Source organism: Epinephelus fuscoguttatus, linkage group LG8 (assembly GCF_011397635.1).
Source record: "Epinephelus fuscoguttatus linkage group LG8, E.fuscoguttatus.final_Chr_v1".
Lineage (NCBI taxonomy): Eukaryota > Metazoa > Chordata > Actinopteri > Perciformes > Serranidae > Epinephelus > Epinephelus fuscoguttatus.
The window spans coordinates 16,749,967-16,776,873 of NC_064759.1; the positions used below are offsets into that span (position 1 = coordinate 16,749,967).

Sequence of the window (26,907 nt, forward strand, 5' to 3'; positions counted from 1 at the left end):
CGCTAGGTGTAAGCCTGAGTATGAGCATGCATTTGGTTTTCAGTGTGTATCATCGTCCATAGACAACCGGATCGAAAATTGGTATAACACACCAGCCAAATTCTGGTAAAATATGCAAGTGGTTGCTAGATTTGCTTCACTCACCAGCCTAAAAACACTGGTAATCTGTTGAGTGGCTTCTAGATTTTGGAATCCAGCAGCCACAGTGGCAGGTGGACAAGAAAGTTAATGTCCAAACCTGATAGATAATCTTGAATACTACTTGACCAATCAGCCTAATATTTTATGTGCACATTTATGACTGTATGCTCAAGGATCTCTCGTGGTTGCAGTTATTTATAGTTGTAGAAAAAAGCCTGTTTTATACCGTCATTGACTGCTGACTCCTCACTCCTCTTAACCAGTTGGTAGGAGCTGCAAGTTTACTGCAATTGTCTTGACTAAAAACTACAAGGCTTACCTTGACTGTTGCAGGCCACATTTTGGTGGTTATCGTAGCTCAAAAACTGAATCCATAGAAAAGTTTGGTCTCATTTTGGACCAAAACACCTGCAGATTAATTCCACACCTGAAATGGTATAATCCACAAAAGTTAGGCACAATAAGCGATGAATAACACAACCATTTTTGTAATCTTGGCTGCCATCTTGACTGTGTAGAAGCCCAAAGGGACAGTACCGCTGGGTGCAATTCTCTGTAATACGGCTGTGACGCGGTTTCGTTGTGTCCCCCTCACGGCATGGTACCACACCAGGAGCATTTCAGATGTGGAGTATTTTTGCCTGCCTGATTTTGTAGACTTGCAGATTTTGTTGATTTTGTCATTTTTTCTGTGATACTTGTGATAAACCTAAGTCAGTAAGTACGCTATGTTCATTTTTTTTTGTCTTTTTAGTTGTGTTTATTGTTGTTATTTCGTACTTTGCTGCATCCTACAAAATTAAAAACATTAAAGGTCTAGTCATGAATGACATGGATCATAGATTTGTGTCATTCATCCTTATAATTACCTTGCATCAATATTTCGCATACAGTGTGTCTTAGTAGGAGAACTCGATTTGCTCTGAGGTGGCACAGTGGGCGCTGCAGCTCCATCAAAGATAGACAAGGTACGTATTTTCTGGGACTCTTCTGAAACACACTGCGGTGTGTGTGCTGGAACTGTCTATAGTGGCCGCAATCAGATTGGGCGGCTGCCTGGCAGAGAACTGCACTCTGCTGAGTGCACTTCTCAGTTTTAATAAAGTGATCAGACAAATGATGAATGACATGTAGGCTTGAAGTTTCTGCTTTCAAAGTTAACCCTGACGCACGCTCTTCCACAGATTTCACAACCTTTTTTCTCAACTAATGGACATTTGAACCACGTCATGACTTAACAAGTTTACTGTCTCGCAGTTGAGTATGTGAACTAGATGTGGAGGGCTGCAGGAGAGGAGCTTGTTCTGGAAGAGTGGATCCCTACGGACGGCCGTGCTTTTTTTCCCCCATCTTGCTCCTCCCCTTCAATTTCCTGGAAAAGACGTCTTGTCTGTTCACTGGAAGACGAGTTATACAGAGAGAGGCCGAGAGACGGAATCTTACGTCAAGCCCTTCTCATTCTCTGTCCCACTTGTTCCCTCATCACCTCCTCCTCTTCCTCCTTCAGCACTTCTGTACTTTCCCTCTTCTCCCCATCCATGTTGTGTGTTCTTGCTCACTGTTGAACAATAACCCCAGTGTGTGTAAGTGTGTGTGTGTGTGGTGCTATTTTTGGCCTCTCCAAGGCCACAAAGCACTCTCTTCCCACTTGCTCTTTCTCTGTTTCTCTCTCCTGCACCTATATGGCAGTGAGTAAGAGCCTATAGAAAATGTAGACCGTGGGTGACCTCGAAGAATAGTTAAGCAGCCTGCTAGGCCAACATGTTTTTCTGTGTGATGTATGTTTAACCCCCCTGGCACTCAGGTGAGGCAGGGGGCATGAACGCTCTTGGCTCCAACAAGAACATTTTCCTCCAAGGGAAATTAGCCTCCATCTGGATTATTCACAGCCCACATTTCTTTTCAAGATTGTTTCCAAACCAGTAAAATCTACTCTGCATGTTACAATAAAACCAAGCTTGTGTAATTAATCAAACAACTTGCCTACTTATTTATCATAAGCGAACTCAGGTTCAGCAGAATTAAAAGTAAACCAGTGTGAAATTCAAATGGAAACTAAGCTGAACAGTCAACAGTTGCTCTGCTAATCTGCATCTCCACTAGACATTTCCACTGGTGGCGGCTTAAAATATCTGATCCCACCATTTCTGGTTAAATAGACTTGAGTTGCAAAAAACATGCAGCCAAATGCTAAAACATTTTAGTTAGACAGTCCAGTTATTAGTCTACTAGTTTGCTGCTTGTAGTTGAGAGCAAACTGATAAGTGGATTGGCAGAAGATTTACTGGCAACTGTTTTTGATGCTTGATTAATTGTATATGTATGTTTTTTTTCTGTAAAACAAAATGCCAAAAACTGTCTGGTTTTAGTCTGTCAGATGTACATATTTGCTGGTTTCTCCGTTTCTTTGGTAGATGTTGAATATTTTGGGACAAGCAATGAAGACGTCAGACATTTCTCACCAAAAAATAAATCTGTGTTAATCGAGAAAGTAATCAGCAAGTTAATCCATAGTGAAAATCTGTTATTTGCAGACCCACTAGTACTTCCACGGATCCTTACAAAGTCTTAAAAGGCATTGAATTCATTAATCTAATAATAATGCCTTAATCTGTATTAAATTGTCTTAAACCAATCTTTCAGAAGTGTTAAAAATGCTAAGGTATGGGAAGTAGAATTTTTATGAATTGTTTTATTTCTACCCTTGCATTGTAAAATCTCAAAATTATAGGTAGCTTTTTTTTTTTCTACAATTTACCAAATGCTTCTCGCCGTCACACAGATCAGGGTAGCGAAACTAACAACGTGCCACATGCAGAGTGAAATCACAAAGTTGCCAAAAATCTCACAAAGAAATGCAACGTATTTCTCACTTCTTCTCTACCCCTATCTCCACCACGAGACAAAAAAAGTCACATTTTATGTTACAAACATTTGGCCAAAATTGTCCCTTTCCCTAAGTAATTGATGTCAGTTTTGGTTATTCTAAAATTGGTCTTAAATTTCTCTGCTCTGTTTCAAAATTCAAGTAGCATTTTTAATAAGTACATTTTAAGTGAAAAAGTTCTGTTACAAATTGTTCTTCTTTCCCAATCATGTTTCCCAACTTTTGCTTTCTCTGTCACTCCCCTGTGTCCCTGTCTTTCTCTCTGTGTGTCTCACTCTCTAGTCTTCGTCAAGTATTGGCCTAATGAATTTTTAATGGACTTGGTGGGAAGAGTCCAGACACTTTGGGATTCAGGCGTATGGGCTCTGATTACCCTCCTCCTCCTCCTCCTCCTCCTCCTCCTGCAGAGCCCACCCTCCTCTTTTCTCTCCCTCCTTTCACTCTTACTTTCTCTGTCTCACCCTCCAAGTCTTTTATTATCCCTCCATCCCTCCCCTTCACCTCCTGGTCTTGTGTTTCTGTCTCCTCTGTTCCCCAAGCTCGGCGCTTCAGGCAGTTTCACTTATCCAAGCAGCTGTGACAAAGACACGGTTGTGTATGAATGTACTGCTATAGGCAAATAACTGACTGTCTCTCAATTTTTAGTGCTTTTACAGACTCTCAGAGCCGACGGTGACCTCACCCCCCTCACCCACACACACTTGCACTGGTCATTTCCCACATCCACGCTAAAGCTGAGTTGGGTTAAAGTAGTACGGCGCTAGCCAACTGCCGCTAATGGCTGTTCAGAGGCCCTGGCCCTGTATAAAAACCCTGAGTCTGCAACTCCACTGTTAGTTTGGCACAGGCCTGTCAGTTTATTTGCTGCTGAGTAGGACTCGCAGCTCTGGGAATCTCTCCTCCTCATCTTTTTTCTCACTCTACTACTTTGTCTGACTGCCCGTCTGTCTCTGCCTCCTTCCCATCAGCTCTCGCCCTCCTTGGCACTTTCAGGTCAGTGATCCAGTCAGTCGTGCCTTTGGGGTGATGTCAAATGTTTAGAGCTGCAGCTAACGAGTATTTTCATCACAGATTAAATCACTGTCAATTTTCTTTTCTTTTTTTTTTGTCAATAAAATGTCAGAAAATAGTACATTTTTTTAGCCCAAGATCTTCAAACATCTTGTTTTATTCACCCATTCGTCCAAAAACTATTCCGTCAGAAGTACCATGTGGACTTCGCTTGTAAACAAAAACTGTTTCTCGCCAAATGCATTGTCTGTATACATTTCCTTCCTCATAAAACATTTGCAAAGCTTGCATTGTTTACATCCCTGTTTGCTTGCTAGCAGTCTTCTTCTTCCTCTTCTGCCTTTATTGGCGTACTGTTACTGTTTATTTTTTTGGTGTATTACAGCTACCAACTTTTGTTGAATAGCATTAAACTGGCACCAGGGACGTGTATTGTGTTGCCCGCATTGCTCCATAGCGCTACGGGTACCTTAAACTGTCATGTATGTGAAGGAAAAGAGGCAAATCATCATATTTAAGAAGCTGGAGCTGAAGATAGTTTGGCCCTTTTTGCTTGTTTTATGTTTTTCTCTTGTAGTGTCGTCAGAAGGGCATTTGAGAGAATGCAAGACAGGCATGACACATCAAATGAATTATGAACTACAAGAAATAGGACATTAAGTCGTGAGTAACTGTGCCAGAATGCAGCAGGCGAACACAGACACACTTAGAGCAACTTTATCTGTTGAAGTTTGTTTAAGAAGTTGCCCTTTAACCAGCCTTAACGCAGCGGCCAGTCTCTTCATCTTCCCAGGTCTTTTGTCATCTTCTCTTTCACGTTCACTCTTTTCTCACTCATTTGCTTTCATCTCCTCTGCCCCTCCCCTTCCTGCTCTCGTGGTGTGTGTGAGAGAGTGGAGGTCATTGTTGGACGAGTGAGCGGTGCACATAGCTGGAATAGCAGCAGTGTTAGAAGTCTGCTAGGGGCCTGCCACCAAGATCACACAGAGGAAAAGAGGCATCCGCACTCCTAGAGAGGAGGAGGAGGGAGGAGGATGAGGAGGGGAGTGGGAAGGAGGAGGGGATGAAGGGAAGGAGGAGGTGGGGGGGGGGGGGGGGGGGGATAAGCAATCTGATCTGGATGACAACAGACTACCAGACGAGCTATGATCTCATCGCTCCCTTAAACCCCCGCCCCCCTCCTTTTCCTTCCTTCCCTCCATCCACCCCCTCTCTCCTCTCCCACTCATGCCATTGTCTCTCTTTCTCTCTCTTCCCACTTTTGTTTCCCCGATCTCCCTCCCCCGTCCCCTTTTCCTCCTACTTTCTTTTCTCTGTTCTCCACTTGTCCTACTGCTCACCCCATCTCGTCTTGCCTTCTTCTCTTTCACTGTGACCCCCCTCGCTTCATCCTCCTCCTCTTCCTCCCCTTTGCATCACTTTCTACCACCTGCCCCTCACTTGTCCCTCACACACACACACACACACACACACACACCTCTTGACGCACTTGCACTCTCTAGTGTCCCAGGCCAGAGATTAGGCGCACCCCTATCGTCAACCCGCCACACCAGTCTCTACATTATTGATGCTGAGTCTGTCTATGTATATGTGTGTGTGTGAGAGTGTGAGACTTGCGCATGCATGCTGTAATGGCTATCTGGTGTCTCCCCTGGGAGGGAGGGAGGGGGAGGGGGGGTGAGGAAGGAGAGGAGCCAAAGAGAGGGAGAGTCGAGGTCACAGAGGTTAAGTGTGGTGGATGGGGTTAGGTCATACTCTGCGGGCTCGTCCCTGCCTGCTACTCCTCTCTCTATCTTCTACATCGTAACTTCGCACAAATTGTGCGCTCACACACACACACACACACACACACACACACACACACACACACACACACACACACACACACACACACACACACAGATTCCAAAAATTCCCTGTTGAAATTCTCCTATTGGGTGTACAAGGCTGATGAAACAGATCAGAGTGTGTGTGTGATAGCTGATCCAGTGTGAGTCAGGACAGCTTGGGCTGGGTTGGACTCTGGGTGGATAGAAGGACAAAGGCACCTGTTCTTGCTCTCAGCATTCCTCTAAACCTAATCCCTACCATCTCTCTCTCTCTCTCTCACTCACACACACACACACACACACACACACACACACAATGCAACGTGGTCACTTTTATATACTGCTTATAACAATGAATCATGTGTCACTTCAGGTAGAGAATGCCCTCTTGACTTTATTCATACACAGCCTGGCTGCCAGTCCTCCAAATATTTACATGGGATCCATTTCACTCAAGGACCTGAAATATGATGTGTGTGTGTATATTGACCTTTGTGGTCCATGCCAAAGTCAAAAAGCTCATTACAGATGCATCTTGACAGACATAAACACACTCATGAAATCACTGACTCACATTCACACAAAGTCAAACTCTTAAAAGCTGTGATGTTGTTGATTTCATTTTAATATTCATCTTATGTCTGCTTGATGAGCTTTGTTTGCTCATTTTTAGCAACTCGTGCTTTACATGACAGTTTAACACCCTGTAAAAGCTCCCAATACGAACAGCTGCTGCTTCATTGGAGCAGTTTCCAGCTTGACAGCAGCACCACAGGGTCAGTGGTCATCCATTCATCTCAGCCAGATTGGGGATTTGACCAGTCACATCTCGACTTGCCTTGACACAGCCACCATCAGTTTGCTATGTCTGGAAAGAATGTGATGTCCTCTGCAGTGGGAGTGTGTGTGTGGGTGATTGTGTGTTATTGTTGGAGGCTCGGCCTGGGCCAGTATGTTTACAATTGCCCCCGGCATGTTCCTCTGTGATTGTAGTTCGCTAAGGGTTTGAACGTGCAACAAGTGTTTGAAAGTGAAAGAGGAGAAGGAGGGTGGGAAAAAGAAAGTTAAATGACAGTGAGTGAGTGTTGGTTCATTTGCATGCTAACTGCTACCTACTTATGCAGGTCTGGAAAGTCTGAGAAATTACAGCCACAGACGGCACAGTTGATGCAGTTTTTTTTACACCCATGGTCATTTCACACTTTGCACATTGTGATGTTTGTTATAAAGAACAATAATCTGTAGCTAAGCTGCTTGCACAACCTGTTCGTTGCCTCATTGGCCACCTACTATCTACAGAATATTTAACACAGATAAATTCCTGTCTGGAATGTGGAGATGGAAAATGTGTAGGCACATTGTTTGACTGATATTCAGAAATCCTTATTTTGAGTCGCAGAATGACTCCTGAGTAGGTGGGACAACTGAGTGATTCATTGACCATGCCTTTGAAATGATATCACTGTGGTTGGAGGTTGGTGAGTTATCGCTATTAGCCTACATAAATTTCCTTTCTGCCTATTTTTAGTGAAAAACTGGAAACCAAAATGTGCCTGCCTCTGCTGTTATATAGCATAAAAAGCAAAAACCGTAAAGTAGTTAACTCATGTTGGTGAAAGGCTCCGGTATTATGTACAGATTCATAAATATCTGGCAGATGTGCTATCAACATAATTTAGTGTTATGCAACAGTGACTAAATGGTCAGAACAGGCTAGTGCAGCAGAGATTATCAGGGCTATCTATCTCTGCCGCAGGCTGTCATCCAGCAAATCCATTGACAAGCTTGCACGTCCATAATCTGTTGATTTGGGCCTGTTTGTTTTCCAGTCTCCAGCTCAGCCTGTCTCATTTCCTCCGTTGCCATTTGAATGCGGTGCACTTAAACGTATTGCAAACACTGGCTTCATTCAAGCCTCATAGGTCTTACTGTGTCCTCCCAAAGCAGGAAGTAATAATGAAATAAACCTTGAGAGTAGAAAAATACAAACTCATGTCCCATTTAAAACAATGTCCATTTCATAAATCTAGTTTTATAAGTTATAGCTTTGAATTAATTTTGACATTGACAGAGGGGTGTTTAAGTTGCTTTATTAAGGCTCATTTATATTCTGTATATGTACGAAACTGATCTGTTTATTTCAAACATTACCGTCACTGCCCTTTATGTTGAAAGATACATCCACTAGATGGCACTAGAGGGCAGAGCCAATAGCATTAACTGTAAAAAATAATTGATGTAGCTTCCGTATTGTCACCCATTAGTTTGTTGACTCCCGTTTTGAAGCCTCAAGTTCGAATTTCAGTTGTCGCCATCTTGGTTTTGGCCAGAAGTTACCATATTTGGGCGAGAGGCTGGCACTGTGTAGGAGCGAGGGGTGGATCCGACTGAGACCCTGAGGACACTAATGGCAGACATCCTGTCACACAACAGCCCGCCCTTAATTATGCGTAACTTGAAGCCTTAATAAAATGTAAACAAGTGCGTTTAGAAAAAAAATTAACGACCCGTACAGCTGTCATGAAGGGGAAATTAGTTATCGAGACCAAAACTGTCTTTTGTACACAGCTGTAAACATGTTTAATTTTGCTGTAAAGAACTGCAGTTTTTGGTACTTTGTTTTTGGCTTCATTTTTCATCCCTAGAGGTTGCTGCTTCGTCTAAAATTTCTGACAACAACCAACATAGTGGCAGTGACGGAGGTTGTGATACCTTTAACCGAGGCAGCTTTGTAGACAGAGATGGTCTGTGAGGCCATTAAATACGAAACAACATGTGGACGGAGAATTCTTTTCACTATCATACTGATTCATCCCATTCTGCCATTTTTAAAGTGTCTTTGTCGTGTGCTATGCTTTTGCCTTGCTTGAAATTTGCTACAATGCCTCCACGATCTCAGTGGCACTGCTCTGTTTCGTCCTTGTCTGTAAGCTTTCAAAACCTGTGCACAGACAGAAAGCTCAGTCCATGTCCATATATATATCTAACGTTGAGCATATATCAGATAATCCTCTATATGTAACTCGTGGAAAAAATAGGTAAAGAGCACTTATCCTCCATTATATTGCATTTAATTACATCATACGCTTAATTTAAGTTTTCTGCTTCTTCAGTGTAATGTGATGCTGAACATTATTCGCACCAAACATTATAAAACAACATCAGCATGTATAAAATTCCTGCACGACACTGTAGCAGGGTGGATTCTATTTCTTTGGTAACTCCACGTCCTCATTTGTGCAATATTCAGTACCATAAGGATGATTGTTGATAAAATAAAGTCCAGGCCAGGCTATATCTGGCTGAATATTATACTGTAATCGTCTATTTTGCTCGGTCGTGTCAAATTTTCTTGACCACCCAGGCGACAGAATGTTAGTGGGAGACTTGCACAAACATTTTCAAACACGAGCACTGGCACATAAACTCTTTCTAACTTGTACATTTGGGCACACACATGCTCATGCAAACAGTCATATACCCACGCCCACAGTCTCGTTCTGTCTCTTACTCTGCGTTTCCTTCGAGCGACGGGTGGAGAGAGATGGAGGGATAGACAGGAGAGATGACTGGCCATGTTGTTTTCCTCCGGTCATAGGAAAGAATGACTGCATGAGAGGAAAGAGGTGGAGGAGAGGTGGAAAGGTTTTTTTTTTTTAATGTGCCTGGCTGTTCCATAAAGCCCACTAACACTACAACTTTCAGTATTGTAGTTTCAGTATGTGTGTGTGTTTCCTGTGAAGAGCCACTGTGGTAATGACAGTAGAGCAATGTGGTTTATACAAAAGCATCACTTAACCCCCACATTAGCTGTCTACATTTTTATTTGCATCTCCACTTGCATTTCTAGGTCATGTTTGTAGAGACCTCTGGCTACAGTGGAACACCTGAACAACACAAGGGCCTAATCTCCGTCTTGGCCCTGGTTTCATTCTGCAGAAAACAAAACTGTATCACAGCCAACATCTGGTAAAAACCATAAATATAGGTCAATAACAACAGCTGTCCTGTAATATCGACTGTATTGACATTTTAAATGCACAAATGCAGAAAAGGTTAGACACATAGTTGTCTCTTAACTTAGCTGCCACACAGCCCCCTCCTGTAACAAGAGTATAGACATAAATTACCTTTAATATTAATTATTATCTTCCTCATTGTGGGACCCATAGAGCAAGCGCACTAGAGACTTCTGCCAGCCAAGCGGCGAACCTCTGGTTTGGCCCTCTGCTGTCTTGAACAAGGATAATATTATTTTACTGTGCAGCTGTTCCAAAGTGTAGAGATGTTATCAGACCAAATAGATCACTCCCAATAGTTGTTGTGATGCTCAAAAAATATATCCATTCATTTATAAATGTCTCTTTCACAATTTAAGTCTATGCGGAAAAGTGTTTTTGGGTGTCAAATTGGCTTCAAAGCCCAGAGCTGCACCTGGAGGCCTGGTTACACCTCCATTCAGTGTCCTCCCGCTCTCTGTGGTCATCTGTAGTGTTTTAAGACAGCCAGATTCAATAGTATAGTTTCATTTACATAGTTTTCTCTTTCTGTTGTCAGACAACTGAACGAGTGTCAAACAGTTATTCAATCACTGCCCATGATTACTACCTGTTAACCAGCAGTCACATCCAAGCAGCCTGCTGCAGCGATAAAAATCTGTCTTTTATAGCAGCTTCATAAAATAATTTTGGGAAAGTTCTGTTTACCCCGCACATGCTGAAATACCAGGCGGCGTTTTAAAATTAACACAAAAAACACAGCTTTTGTCTGGATGGAGGGCTGAATCAGAAAGGAAAAAAAAGGTCTTTACAAATTCAGCCATCTTAATGTGGGTGTACTTTTAGACCGTCTTGTAAGATGAAGACTATTAGATTTACCGGGGCATCCTGGGATGTAGCAGGTCAAGGCATGTTTTAGTGTTTCTCAGATTGTTTTGAGGTCTTTACTTTTCCCTGCCCTTCCTCTTCCTCTTCCATGGTGTCAAACTGTCCAATGAAATAGAAAGTGCTTGAGAATAACCTACAAACCTGTTTCAAAGATTGACTGAAAGGAAAAATCTTGTGAAGACTTGACAGTAGTGAACACAGCTACATGTGAGATATGAATGAGGACACTCCACTCTGTGCTTGACTGTGCTGCTCTGTTGTGTGTGATCTATACTTGGTACTTGGTCGATACCTGTTTGGTATTAGAAGTTTTTTTTTTTCAGTGAAATTTATAATATGTGCTCGTCGTAACATCATTCAGTGTTATTCGTTGAGCTCCAGTAACGCACGCTTATCGTTCCCCTCTCTTTATCTCTCTGTTGCAGGGATCGCCTTCCCAGAATGGGCTTACAAGCCTGAGTCTAGCCCCGGGTCCAGACAGATCCAGCTGTGGCACTTCATCCTGGAGCTGCTCAGGAAAGAAGAGTACCATGACGTCATCGCCTGGCAGGGGGACTACGGCGAGTTCGTCATCAAGGACCCGGATGAGGTGGCCCGGCTGTGGGGGGCCAGGAAGTGTAAACCCCAAATGAACTACGACAAGCTGAGCAGGGCTCTCAGGTATGATGACAGAGAAATACGCTGAATGTGTTTTTGATTCTTTGTGTATCTGTATGTGGGAGTGCATTTTCATTCATCGCTATTTGCTCCTGTTCCTGACCTTTAACTTCTCCTCTGTGGGGATCAGCAAATACACCAGGCGAGCTCATGATTATGATAAGGATCTGTAGACTTGACAGGGCAGCATATTCACATTAACATTTACCATATGCTAATATTTAAAGAGCCTACATGCTCGGGTTGAATGACTAATTTACAGAGGCCTTGCAATCAAATGACACAAAAACGCTTTTGTTGATTTAGAATGGCCAAGGCGATAATGTAAATCCACACTGCACTTTGAATGGCGGGATGAAATTAAGTAAGAGAGAAAAAAATAACTTTTATAGATGAAATATATTAATTCGAAATCACTGACTGGTTATTGAGGGCCAGACTAAGAGGGATTCATGAATCAACAACAGGTTGGTTCTCCTCTGAAACCCGGCCTGATGAGTGAACCTGCAGTAATCTGTCAGACCTGGTATTTCAACACAGTTAACATGAAGCCACAATCTTTTGAGTGGTGGACAATTGTAGAGTTGAAGTGCATTTGTACAGGGTCAGTGGACAAAAGCAGGGGCTTTGGTGAACTGACCGGCTACTAGCTCTCGAGGCATGCCATGTCATCTTTTTTGAGGGGAATGAGCCTGAGATCGCACTGTCCCTGGGTTTCAACTCATGGACAGAGGATGAAATTGCTCCTTTTCCAGATAATTCAAGAAGAACAGGCAGTGCCTTTCCCAGGCTCCTCTCAGCAGGGGAGGAGAACTGCTGACCTCGACTAGGGAGACTGTCAAGGTTGTGGAAGGAACACTTTAAGGAACCCCTAAGCCTGGCTGTAGAGAAGGCAGACTTTGAAGACTTGCATACCTCTTTTTCTAATAATTCTGGGCATTTTATGCCTTTTATTAGATGATGAACAGGAAGAGATGAGAGGAAATGAGAGGAGAGAGAGACAGGGAATTACAAGCACCAAATGTCCTCAGCTGGACATGATTTAGAGATGTCCAACCTATTAGTCTGCGCACCAACAACAAGGCCACCAGATTGCCCTAACTCTCTCTAGCGGAGGTCACCAAAGCAGTGAAAAGGCTCTGTAGTGGCATGACGGAAGAGGTGAATGGGATTTGTTTGGACTTATACAGCGGGAGCAATTTTAGTGGACTCTTGTGGTGAAGAGGAAGCTGAGTCTGAAGACTATTTTTCAGTCTATAATGTTCCAACCCTCACCTATGGTCATGAACTCCTGAAGTGCGGCACTTTAAAATGCTTCATCATGAGGCCAAGTATATACACTGCATTTTCCTTCTTGGTGGCGACATGGTTTCCATGTGCAAAAGGGATGTGAGTATATGTTGCAGATAAACTGGTGCACTGGTGCATATATTTAGCAAATAATGTTTTGACTCTTAATCACACACAGAGACTCCTGAGGCTACATTTATTATAAAGAAACAAATTGAGAATATGGTCTGTGACCCTGGCATTTGATTCCAGTTATAGCAACGACCTGCTGGAAGCTTTTCATTCAGACACATAGACCCCAATAGCTTTAACTCTCTGGCTCTGTTTCACCCAGACATTGCATTAGTCATGCCTGCCAAGGCACTAATAGCACTTAACCAAGTCTATAATACGTGTAAATGTCGTAAGACTGACCCTGGCCACATGCCTTCATGCGCTATTGACCTGGAGAAGTTTAGCTACTAAAATGGAGTTACAACACTGACCCATTTGGCCGGTCACACCTTTACACCTTTTGGTTATATCAATGGACACCTGCTCAGCCAAACCCATTAGCGTGTCACAACACTGTTTTGGACGTGACCCCAAGCTTCAAGTTCAGGTATTAATATCACATGAGAATGTGACATTTTAACACCATTAGTCAAGTATTTTGAAATCAGGTACAGTACAACTCTGATTAAAACCTCAATCACTCACTTTATTGTGAGGAATAATATTTGTGCATATTTTAAACTGTGCATCCGATGGTTAGTTGAGTCTTTCTCTGGCTAGATCTGCTCTGTTGACCTTCAAATTGGATTTGTTAAGCATGAGGTAAATCAGATTGGACTGACATGTCAATAAAGCAAATTGTTTCAAGACAACAAAACAGTTGGTGTTTTCCAAGGTAGAAACGGTTCCATAAAACGGATCAAATCTGAGATACACAACAGATGCTTCTGATTTCATTTGTGTTTTTGGCTCTCACAGTGAGACATTAGGTCACAGTGTTGCTTGATTGTACATCTAATCAATCTTGGGATCTATACTATAACATAGTGACCTCTCAGCACATTAGAGTCCAGTATTACAGACATCACATATCTCTGGAGGACTGTTGCTGTAAAAAGAGCATCTCATTCACTGTGTTGTGTGTCCCCGGATTGTTGTTAATGTTTACTGCTGAACGAAGCCAAGATTAGGATAATCACTTTAAAGAAAGCCAACGTAGACCATTAAAGGCGGGAAATGCATTGAATTGCTTAATTTAGGGTGGGGTTTTATGTGCGGTCATTTACACTGGTGAGATTAAGATAATGTCTCATACAGATGAGATCCTATGGGGACATTAACATGGACTACTGATATGTGCATGTGATACACACACACTCAGACTCGGAGTCGGATTCCTGAATTAGAGAGAAAAAAGATACGGATGCGGATACTTGTGGTCAAGCTGTGTATTTATAGCATGTCCATCCTCTAGAGCTGTAACAGATTTGGAGCTTAGGCTAAAGGAAGTGTGTATATATAGCGGGTCTTAGTGCCATCTGATGGACCGGCCTTAGAGGCTGATTATCAGAAAGTTTTCTACACAGGAGTATCCCCCTCTGGCGCTCTTGTGTCCTCATCCACCCTCCTACGGCCAGGCCGTCTCCCTCTGTGCCTCTAAATTGAGCAGAGACACTTTAGGCTTAGAGTGGGAAGGACAGTCAACAAAACAACCCACACATGCACACACACCTACGTCCGTGTAGTCACCTGATTTGACACCAGATATGTCCTTCACCGCAGGAGACACTGGAAATGAAGCCTTGCAAGACGCACATCAATAGTAATGTGGCAAGAGGATTAATGACACTAAAGATTAATGAAGTTATAACGGAGGCACACAAACACATGTGCATGGTAACAGTCCCCATATGGAGCAAACTGCTGGAGAGCAGGCCACCTCGTGCCCTTCATATGGAGAAAACCTGGAGTCTGCTAATAAAGGAGACGAGAGTCGGCATGTGGCAATTAGCATACACACACATGCTCGCATACTTGAAAAGGCATGCCTGTTTTGAAGTGTTCTTTTCATCACTTAGCCTTTGTAATTATTATTTTTTACTTCAGTGATCTTATTCTTTCCTGTCTGCCATGCACATGGTGGAAATTCCCTTAATCAGCACTGATACATTGTGTGTGTGTGTGTGTGCGGACATGTGCGTATGTGTTGGCTTTCCGTCGAGGGGACACAGCCTCAGTCCATGCGTCATCTTGGTCTCCCGCTCCCACGGCCGCTGTGAAATTCCCACTCCTGTTGAGAGGATTACACTCCCACTGTGTGTGTGTGTGTGTGTGTGTGTGTGTGTTTATGTGCAAGGGTGTGCATGCATGTGGGCATGCTTTATGTTGAAAGAGGTTAGACTTTCATATTATCGTCCCGTTTATTAATTTGGAAATGTATGAGTTTGTTTTTCTGTATCAAATGCATAAAAAAACAAAGCAATAGAATATTAAGGCTGGTTACGGAGTGTGTCACGGCTCTAAAGTCAGGGCTTTTTGATTTTTTTGGTGCGAGTAATAAATGAAAGCAAGGACACCATCTTTAACCACCAGCTGCATTTTCATCTTGAAGGATCATTTGGAAGGATGGGGAAGTCAACCTGTCCACTAATAAAAAGACCAAGCCACCACCCCTCCTCCTGATTCCCTGCGCCACCACCTCTCTCTCATATAAAGACCTGTATGCACAAAGGAGAGTAGGGGAAATGAAGCCTGGTGCCAATCAGTCATTGCAGAGTGCTGGCTTAATGAGTGTAATCATGCTAAGAGGTCCCAGCTCCTTGAGACCTCCAGGCCCCCCTGTCCTCCAGTAAGCAGCCAGCACTGGCTCCAACACAGTGGTCAGAGGTCGGGGGGCTGCCGTGCACAGCTGGCAAAGATTAACAACACAGCACATGTGCACATTCACATACACAAATGCACCATTGTACACGGACTCCTGCCAATGCATGCTTGGCTGCGCACATGTTTGTAGTGTTTGCTTCACGTCCAACATTCATTTAACTGTGATTGGCCACCACAGCTGGAAAATTGCCACCACTGAAAAACACTTAAATAGAATGAAGGTTCCACAAGATTTCTGGGTATGCTGATCCTGTAAATTCACAACATTTTACCGTTTATTGCATGAAGAACTACATGAGAACATGCCTCTAAGAGCCTGTTTTTAAGGGAAATGATGGCATGGTATGGTGGTGTAATGCTACTGTTCCTGTCATCCAAGGAAACCCTAAAATACAGCAGCCATTTTTAACCTGCTGTACTAAAACTGGCTCTGATGTGCATTTAGACGTAACCCCAGTGACCACATCTACAAAACATCCTGCAGGAAATACTGCTGCATATGCACACAGTGTTACTCATGTAGCTGGCTGGGCCTGTTTATAGGTCAGAAGGCCTCTCTCTGCATCAGCGCATTGTGTGGAAACACCCAGGGCCAGAGGGAAAGTGCAGAGGGAGCACCCAGGGACAGTGCCACTGTATGACTTTGTGTTCAACCTATGCTTGTTGCATTGTCTTTCCATTGTCTCTATCTGCAGCATGTATGTGTTCAGCGTACATGAGCGTCGTGTGTATGTCATTGTCCCTAACTGAATGAGGCCTTTATTTTCTATGAGGGTGGAATACACACACACACACCAGAGTGTGCTCGAGTACATATTCACACCCACAGAGCATGTGATCGTCCTCATCAGACCCTGACCAGATTCCCCCCTCTTAACACATAAACACACACTATATATAAATATAATATAATATAAATATGCCCACATCCCTGCACAAACACACTTCCTCTTTGAGACACTAAACACTCATCAAACCTGGCTCTGACACAAAGCACCCTCACGTGTGCAACTTGTGCACACACACCTGAGCGTGAGCAGCTGGTGTGTGTGTTTGCATGTGTGTGGAGAAGGATCTGGCTGGGATGTGTGTGTAACGGCCAACGCTGACGAAAGAGGCAGAAAATAAACACGGGGCTCATGGGGAGTATTGTAATCCCAACTTCCTGTCACAGTCAGTGCCTATTTACAGCCCAACAATGGGCAAGGCACAGCCTGTCCACGCACACACAAGCAGGTTGGTTCACTTCGTTTTCAGTGTTGACATTTGTGTGTGTGTGTGTGTAAAGGGAGAGTAATACTGATATAGATTAGTAAGATAATACAGATATTGTATCATACGGTAATACAAAAAGTTGGCCATAGCAGACAGGTCTTTTGTCCTTCAGTAATACCTCACTGCCTGAACTGAATATACATATGGTACACATTTAGGCCCAATTCTTTTTTCCGTTTTTACCACAAGCACTTATTTAAATATATCTGCATCCAATGCTTCATCAAGTTCTTTATTTCTTATCTTAGGCCATGAGTCCAGTGGGGAAATTAATATGAGTGGACAGTGAACATATTGTAATCGTATCTGACAGAGCAGATGGACAGAGCTATTAGCAACTTATTTAAATGAATTCGTAATAAACTTTAAATAATAAACTCCCTTAAGTAACAACTTTTTCCAGTTTCATACAATACTGTGGCTGTTCAGTAGTTTCAGAAGTTTGGCTCGTTTATTAAATAAGCAAATGGAAAGGTTTGGTTAAAGCTGTTTATATTATTCAGCGTAAGAAATAGGCTACTCGGTTGTCATCAGTATCAGGTTAGCCATTTTGGGAGGACAAAGGTAAGAGTGCCATCCACTGGCGGTTACTGTAATCATCTTAAGAACTGCTGAACTAACACAAAAAACGACTCAGTGAATAAGATTCAAAACACCAAATGTAGTATATATAGTATGTAGTCAGACACAAAGGTAAGCTAACATTATGTATTTAATTTTGTAAAATACTGGTACATTAATTACGCACGATTTACCAAGGCTTTGTTAGCATTCACTCAGCATAACGTTAGCTTGCTTATCTTTGTCCGGATGATTGCGTCGTTGGAATTTGGCTTGTAGATCTGAGTGTCCTTTACCCACCTGTCTGTAAATTCGGCATAAGCCTCTAAAGATTTCAAGTTTTTGAAGTGCTGACAGGTGCTAACGCCAAACATTAGATCGACATCAGGGACTGTACCGTTAAAGGATGGCAAGCTGTCAAGATCTGTAAGGATCGATGTCATTGATTGAAGTATTTTACTCCTTTGTCTCTATCGAGAGCTTGTCTTTATGGGCCTTTGTCTTTTTTGCATACTTTACTTATTTCTGATGATGAATGATTGACAGATGATAAGACCAGCAGCTACTATAGCTATGGACACTTGTCCTTCCAAGATTTAGGTGCTGCCCAACAATGCTCCGTAATTCCCATTTCCTGTTATATATTTACTCAGGTGAAGTAGTGACACCAGTATAAAAATAGGATCTAAAATAAAACAATGGAAAATGATAATACTGCGGTGTTTACATGATGTCTAGCCTGGTTAAAGTGCTGTTTTGATATGTCTATGTTCATTCATTGCTGTTGACTTCCTGCACTCTGGTGTGTGGGTCTCTCTCTGCTTTGATCATAATGTTTTGGACCACAGCAGGTCTGTGTAATCGCAGCCTTAATCCCTGGCCTAGAATCACACACAGTAACAACTGAGCTGATAGAAAGCCTCCTCTCTGTTTCCCTGAAGGCTTTGCCGAAATCCATACATACATTGATTGTACAATCTACTCTTTTGGTTAAACAGGGAGCGGGATAAAGCCGTATCTTCTGGATGATACGTTCTGGGGGTGTGTGGGGGCACACATGCGTCCATGTGTTTGAGTATGCCTGAATGAGATGGCAGTTATACAGTCAGGATATGGGAGAGGTGTGTGTGTGTGTTTGTGTGTATATGTGTGTGTAAGGCGAGTGCGGTGGGCAGCTAAACACAGGCACTCAAAGAATCTCTTTCTTCTCTTTTGAAGTGAGTTCAAATGCTCTTCAAAGACTGTCTGCCTGTATGACGGCGCAGGAGGAGGGGGCATGGAGAAAGAGCGGGTGACCATGTGCTCTAAACACAGCCTCAGTTGCCGCGGCTAGGATTACGCAAAGTTGTTGTCTGCTTCCAACTATGCGTCTCTGCGTTCTTTGTATTAGCTGCATGTGTGTGTGCAGCCAAGCGCACACAAGATTTTAGTTGGCTGCACTCCCTACTATCCAACTGCTATGAGCCAGGGTCAGACAGATGTGTCAGCACAGTGATAGTATCGGCCTTTGGGACGGTTCCATATTTATGCCAATTACACACTCAGGTCCACCTTTCTAAAATAAAAGCATTCTAATACAGCAGCTCACAATAAGTCTCGTGGTCATGAAGGCTATAATGTTCAGTTTTTGTTGTAAGGAGGGGTTGATTTGACTTCATCGTAACTTTGGAAGCTGTAGTCTGTGGTGCTGATGAAAAGCGTTATAAACAACATGAAAAAAGGCAGAGGTCAAAAGTTGAAAATGTTTAACTTTATGCAAAAGAGGGAGAAATTCTCTCAGAAGCTCTGCAGGGATTGACAACAAAATGATGCAGTGGAGAGTCAGGAAGTTTAGCCTCTATCTGCTGTGTATGAATGTCTGTGGAAGAGAAGATCTTTATTTTATTCTCTTTGATCCCTCTTTTGCGCGTCCCCTGCCTCCAATATTACAGATAGGAACAAAAACACTTGCCACTTCACACAAAATTAAAGGGACATTTCACACCAAAGTCAAAAAGTACTTATTCTTCCTCTTCCCCGAAGTGCTGTTTATCAATCTAGATTGTTTTGGTGTGAGTTGCAGAGTGTTGGAGATATCAACCATAGAGATGTCTGCCTTCTCTCCAATATAATGGAATTAGATGGCACTTAGCTTGTGGTGCTCAAAGTGCCAAAAACACATTTGAAAAACTCAACAGCAATGTCTCTCTCCAGAAATCATGACCGGACTACATAAGATAATCCAGACCTTGTTGTGAGCAGTTTTATGTTGGAACTATTTTATTTCTGCCGAACTATAGCCATCAATTATATCACTGTGCAGGCTAAGCTGTAACGTTAGCTAGCTCAGTTGTGCTAGACGAGCTAGCAGAGTCACGCTTCCCTCTGCGTGGTGATAAGTTTGGCGAGTATAGTTTGATAGAGAGAAAATTGTTACTACAACAAACGGCTCAAAACAAGGTCTGTGGATTATCTTGTGTAACCAGGTCATGATTTCTGGAAAGAGACACTGCTGTTGAGTTTTTCAAATGCATATTTTGCCACTTTGAGCACCACAAGCCGAGTGCCATCTAGTTCCATCATAATAGACAGTTGATATCTCCCACACTCAGCAACTCACATCTAAACAATCTAGATTAATAAACAACACTATAGGCAAGAGGAAAAATGTCTTTTTGATTTTAGGGTGAACTGTCCCTTTAAGAAAATTAAACCACAGGTTGCTTATTTACACAGTGTTTGCTAACTAGCATACTACTTACTAGCAGCGAGTGAGAACGATGCATGACTTTTTTTTTTTTTTTTTTTTGCTTCTTTTGGTTCCTCACCATTAGACTGCCATATTAAGTCTACATATTGCACTTGTAATTGGCTCATATCGAATTTTAGTATGTGTGGTGTGATAAAAGTGCAGTCATTACTTGTTTTTTTAATTACGGGGTACAGTGATGCTCTGTGATACATAAGATAAATATTTTTTAGATACTTTGGATTATGTCTTCTACCCTTGCAATCTGTATTTAAATGAGACCCATATGTGGGCCCTAGCACAGCCTGTTGACTTTTCTATCATCAACTAATTCGATCACAATCCTGTTGTGGTTTTAATTCTGCTTGACTTCCTGCCTGTCTCTGTCCGTCCCCTTGCTCCCGACAGCCTCTCTCCCCTCCTTCCCGGCCCTTGTGAGTGTCTCCCTTAGAGCAGAAATTACATGCTGCTTTGTGCCTGGCGTAAACAATGTTTTCAACAGTGCAGGCCTGTCCTGTCTCTCTCTGTCTCTCCTTCGCTCTCTCTCTTTCTCTCTCCCATCGCCTCAGGGGACGAGTGGAGAGCGCATGGAGAGAGTTGGGATAAAGAGGGGGAGGTGAATTGATGAGAGAGAGAGAGAGAGAGAGGTATCAGTAGGATAAAGGGAGAGGAGGAGGAGGGTTGAAGAGAACAAGTGAAAAAGAGCAACAGTCTGTTCCCAGAGCAAAACGGCCCAACCAGTCTGTGTAATAAGCATAATAAGAGGGGGTGAAGGGCGACACCTCCCCACCACCAAACAGACAGACACGCACACACTGCCGTCTGGATAACTACTATTCAGTATAATGATAGTCAATGGGCTCTGATTAACTCTGCATTACCTGCATACCCTGAAGCCCCTGTCTTTGTCAGCACACTTCACTTAACTTGTGCCAACAGACACATGGCTGGAGGAAGGGAAAGCAGAGCCGAGTGCTATAAAAGCAGGTAGGTAGGTATGCAGACATGATGAGCAAATGCGCAGTCTGGATAAATCTTGTGTTCGATAGCCAGGGGTAATGTTGGAAAGGATAGGTGGTAGTTTTTGGTGAGCAGCATGCCACACAAGCTTGTTATCTCCCTCACGGACAAACACACCATCTTTGTTCCTTTTCTTGCTCTTTATCTCTTCCTCTTTCCTTCGCTCCGTCTCCCTCAGTGTGTGAGGGTTGGCAGCCAGGGATCTAGAGGTTACATAAAGTGGATGTGGATCTGGGGAAGAAAGCAGAGAGATGTTACATAAAGAGCTGTAGCTGGACAAAGGTTAATAAAAATGGAGCCTTGTACTGTAGGCAGGAGCCATGGGAGAGAGAAAGCTTGAAAAAAAAAACACACACAGAGAATGGCCATTACATAAACAGATAAAGATGGGGTGAATTATTGGTGGCTTTGCTTTGCTGTTACATAAAGAGATGGGTCCATCTAGCAGAATGAATGACAGAAAATGTTGTGTGTTTGTCAAAACCTGAATTTAAAAGAAGCAAAAAAGACTTCTTTTTTCTAATTCCTGACCTCCTTTTAGACTGATACAAATTAGTGAAGGTACCACTCACACCTGTCAGACAAACACAGCTCCTCACACACCCTTGTGGCCTTACAACCTATTACAATCCACATTTGGCATCGTGCATTGACCTCTGGTCTCTAAATTATTTGTTTATCCCTCCACACATCACTGCTGCTCCACAAGTCCGTCCACCCACCGCTTCTCATCTATCTGTTTTCTCCCCTCTCTTCGTCCTCTTCCTCCGGCCCCCCTCCCTTTACTGGGTCTGCTTTGTGCTAATGTCATACAACACTCTGTAATATCTATCATTAGAAGGGAGGGGGGCAACATGAAAGACTCATGCTTATTAAAGTGTGTGCTTGACTGTGCAGGCGCATCTGTCATAGTCTCATTGACTTCAGGAAGAAAATGATATTTGCAAATGAGGTGTGAATTTAAATTAAATGTTTAGGTGTTGTCAATAGGCCAGGGATTAGTATCTGTATTTCTTGGTTGTTAAGAAATGCAGTCAATTATTTAACCCTGATGTGTGTCTTTATTTGTATGTGTGAGCACAGTCTTAATATTTTGCTTTGTTCTCTTTTTCAGATACTACTACAACAAGAGGATCCTCCATAAGACCAAAGGCAAGAGGTTCACCTATAAATTCAACTTCAATAAACTTGTTTTGGTCAACTACCCCTTCATCGACATGGGCTCCACTGGTAAGCCTGGATAGTCTAGTGCTGTGTGTGTGCATGTCTGTGCATGTTCAGATATCTTCAAATCCCACGATAGGATAGCATGATTACATAGGATTACACAGGAAAACATAATATATTATTTCTCAGTATTTCCCCCCCTCTTCTTTTTTTTCTCCCTCCCTTGACGTCTCTAGGAAGCAGTGTGCCTCAGAGCGCGCCTCCCGTCCCCACCGGTGCAGGGACTCACTTTCGCTTTCCTCCTTCAACGCCCTCCGAAGTCCTCTCCCCAAACGAGGACCTGCGCAGCCCTGGTGGCATGTTCAGCTCTGTGGCCCGACGGATGGCACGAGGCTCCGTCAGCGATTGCAGCGATGGCACCTCGGTCAATTCTGAGATTGAGGAGGGCAACACGGGAGCTGGGGAGGAAAGGGGAGAAAGGGGTGTGAGTGGAGGAGGAGGACCCGGTGGTGGTGGTGGAGGAGGAGGTTACCGGAGTATCATCCATCCCCGTCTGTCTCATGAAACCCTGTTCCGCATGTATGGAGGGCCAGGTAACCCTGCTGGGCACCCAGGCTCCCGTGGTCACACAGGGCACCGGATCCACCCCGAGTCTCTGTCACCCTTCCCTGTGTCCCCTCTGCCAGGGCCGGGAGGAGCTGGCCTCCTGGCTCCTCCTTTGTCCCCAGCGCTCTCCATGACCCCAACATCTCACCTCCCCTACACCCCTTCACCCACCCTGTCACCCATGTTAGGCTCCCACTTCTCCTTCAACCCAGAGGACATGAAGCGCTACCTACAGGCCCACACCCAGTCGGTGTACAACTACGGCCTCAGCCCCAGAGCTTTCCTCCAGTACCCCAACATTGTCATCCCTCAGCCCCACCGGCCCGCCGCAGACAAGGCCGGTCTGACTGGAGAGAGGGGAGCAGCCGAGAGAGCAGAAAGAGCAGCGACGGCAGGGGGAGGAGAGAGGGGAGGAGAACGGCACCACCATCCACCTCTGGGTCACTCCGCCCACCACCACCCGCATCCGCCTCATTCTGCCCACCCTCACACCCATTCTCATCCCATGCATCACCCACTCCACCTGGGTGAGGAGCCTCCACACATGTCTCCCTTCAAGTTCAAGCTGCAGCCACCACCACTGGGAAGGAAGCAGAGGGAGAGTCAAAGCCAGAGTAAACCCAGGCAGAGCTCCCTGTCCTCAGGATCTGGGTCCATGTCGTCTACCTCTGGCCTGGGCTCCTCGCTGTCGTTCGGTAGTGACCTGAGCTCAGCCAGCGGCTCAGGCCTCCTCTCTGCCTCATCCTCAACGCAGTCCCTAAACAGCGCAGGACTTCCCAAGATAAAGGTGAGATACATGGACCCAAATATTCCCCATTATGGTCTATGCAGGGATATGTGTGACATGAATCACCATAAGATCTTAAATGTATATTTAATATACAATAATAACACCAGCAGACATTGTCTTAGAGCAAACTTGTTTTTATTAAAGCTATATTTTTAATCATTTATATTATTAAAATAGGCTTCAGTGGTGTTTACTGTGTCTTAAAACAATGCTGGACTAAAATGTCATAATTCATTGTCAGTGAGTTCCTCCATTTCCTGTTTTTGCCGCTGTGTTCATCATCGTCTCGATTCCCATTTTTACATCTGCTCAGGTGGAGCCCATCTCTGATATCGAGTCAGAGGAAGAGGTGGAGGTCACTGACATAAGTGATGAGGACCCAGATGAGAGAGATGAGGAGTTTGATCTCTTCTCCTCACGCCACTCCAGAGCCCCTGACAACCACCATCACCACCACCTTGCTAACGGCACAGCTGCGCCCCAGCATCAACCCCATCCTGACGAGGACCTGGACGAGGATGTCTTCAAAGCCCCTGCTCCGCCTCCACCTGGCCTGATGCCCTTCTTCACCTCGCAGCACACACACTCCAATGTGCATCGTATGCTGCCCACCCTCAAGAGTGAACCCACTGAACCAGGGGAAGGTAACACCCCTCCACCTCAGACGGGCTCAGTGGGAGCTCCCCAGACAAAGTGCATCCCCCTCAAGCTGCGCTTCAAGAGGCGCTGGAGCGAAGACCAGCGCATGGAGGCCTCGCAGGAGGAGTCGGACGACAAGAAAGTACGACCAGAGGAAGAGATGGAAAGAGAGAGGCAAAGTAATGGACGGATGGAGATGGAGGAGGACGGGACAGGCAGCGGAGAAGGGGACAGTCCTCCCCCGTTGGCGTACGAGGGCTCTTTAGCCACGCCATTGGCCTCACAGCGGAGGGTGAGCGCTGAGCTGCATCGTGCCACTGCCCAGCTGTCTCTGGAGAACAAAGACTGCTGATGAGAGACACAGCCCAAACACTACTGCTCTGGAAGCACTGGAGGTGGAACAGGAGTATGTAAATGTCCCCTCTGTAATCCCTTTCCCACACTGACAAACTAGATTCCTGAAACCTCCAGTGAACTGAGCGCTCAGTCCAACATACACGCATAGAAAACCAACACCTCAAAGACTCGTGTTCTGTCAGTTCTGCCCCCACCAATTCTCTGTCTGGATCAGGGCTCCTCTGGGACACATCCTTTGGGAGGTGGGACTCACTCAGACTCAGCCATCCCAGGCACAGTGAGTGTAACAGGGCTGGTATCTGAGGGAGGCTCCCTCATGATGCTTGGCTCCAAGATCCCCTCCCACCTGGCCAGTGAAGCTCCAGATGCCCTGCCCCAGTAGCACAGCTCCCGCCTTCAGGCCCCATCAGTAGGATCAGCAGCCTGTCAGCACTTTCCTCAGGGGACACACACTCCCTTAAAACTCAGCAACACACCTAGAATGAGGATGTGCACGATCTCCCCTATGCTACTTTTCCTATAAGCTGACGGGACTTTGATAAGTGCCTGTATCTAAAAACCCACAGCCCTGGAGTGACATGGAAGAGAGCAAAGAAAGGAGAGGACTGAAGTAATCAATCTTTGACTCATGAAACCCTTGTTACGTTTGACAGATACTGAAAAATCATGGGGGGAAAAAAGGAAACTGTGTCTCCAAGACTGAAGAGTGGGGCTGTTGGGTGTTGTCTGACTGACTCTTAAACCTGGCCCACTCCACTCAGGGAAGCCTATTGCTGTATGTTTATCGGATCCATACACACAAGCACACACAAGCAAAAAATAAAAACAACAAAACAGCCAACAGTGAAGGGGATTCACATTGGAAGCATTGCTTATGGACACTTAACAGTGTTCACCGCGACGCAAGACTCAACACACGTTCACATTTACACATCCACAGACTTTGACTCTGGCACACTGTTCTCTCAGAGCTATTGACTTTTGTATAACCTTCCTTCTGTCTCTCTCCTGTCCTGCCCCTCTTTCTCTTGCGGACCACCTGTGGAAAGATCACGACTCCACTCACAGAAATAATTTTAACCCCAGGGAGATGTGAGGAGAGGAAAAGAGAAAAGTGAAGAAGTACTTCAGCGTAGAGAAAAGGACTGCTGAGGGGACCATGAGGAGAAGGCAGCGGGGGGAGGGGAAGGGTTTGAGGGGTTCCAGTAACCGTTAACTAGCCTTCTCACCTCACCTAACATGGCTTGTACACTGAAAATTGTTTCGCGGAAGTCCCAGCAGCACAGAATCCTAGTTCACCAGCTAAAGCTCCTCTAACAATCATAGATAGTGTTAAACTAAACCAGCAAAACACACACAAGCACACACACATGCACAACACTGCCTTTAGCTCTTAAACATGCTCCCTCTTGCTCTCTGTCCGGACCTCCAGCTCTGTAGTGGCGTCATCCTCAGATGGTGTGCGTGTGTGAGACTGCCAGGCCTGTTAACTACACGAGTGTGAGAGTCTGAGAGAGCAGAGAACATCTTAGACCTCTCACACACACACACACACACACACACACACACACACACACACACACAGACACTGCCTCTCTATGCCTTGTTTTTATAGCATGTACAAAAGTGCAAACTGAGCTCTGATAACACACATACAGACTATATCTTTATATATTCTAAATGAAATTATTAAAGAAAGTGAGATTTTAAAAGAGCGATAGCATTTTAATGATATGATTGATTCAGGATTTTTTTTGTAAGTGGATTATTTTGAGCGGTCAGACATGTCATGCCGCTTACTAGGAAATGTGGTATGGAGGGTGGGGTGGGCAGACTGATGCGGGGTACGGGTCCGGGTACGGGTTTTTTTCTTGTACATTTGTTTCATAGACAAAAGAGCCAGAGGAAAAACAGCACAGGCCAGTCCACCAGAACAAGACCAGCAAGAGGAAGGGAAAAAAAAAACAGGACTCGAACAGACTGCTAATGATTCAGATGTGTGGTTCACTCTGCTGTTCACTTCATTTGCAGTAGCTTGCCCTTTCAGCACACAGCACTCTGCTCTTTCCTGTCTGCACAGTCTCGCTCAGCGCAGTAGGGTTCACCCCGGCCCGAGCTGTGCTGGCCCCAGGCCACCTCTCCAGGCCCTCTATGTGTGTGTGTGTGTGTGGGTGGGTGGGTGTGCT

General features: G+C 44.4%; 1 protein-coding gene across 1 annotated transcript in view; it reads left to right on the forward strand.

The window, feature by feature from the left end:
* Positions 1-26,310, forward strand: part of erfl3 (Ets2 repressor factor like 3) — a 55,233-nt gene extending 28,923 nt beyond the window's left edge. Inside the window, exons 2-5 of the mRNA XM_049583607.1 lie at positions 11,180-11,414; positions 22,277-22,392; positions 22,566-23,722; positions 24,039-26,310. Coding sequence (XP_049439564.1) covers positions 11,180-11,414; positions 22,277-22,392; positions 22,566-23,722; positions 24,039-24,716 — 2,186 coding nt within the window. The 3' untranslated portion in view covers positions 24,717-26,310. The remainder of the gene's footprint in view (positions 1-11,179; positions 11,415-22,276; positions 22,393-22,565; positions 23,723-24,038) is intronic.
* The last annotated feature ends 597 nt before the right edge of the window (positions 26,311-26,907 follow it).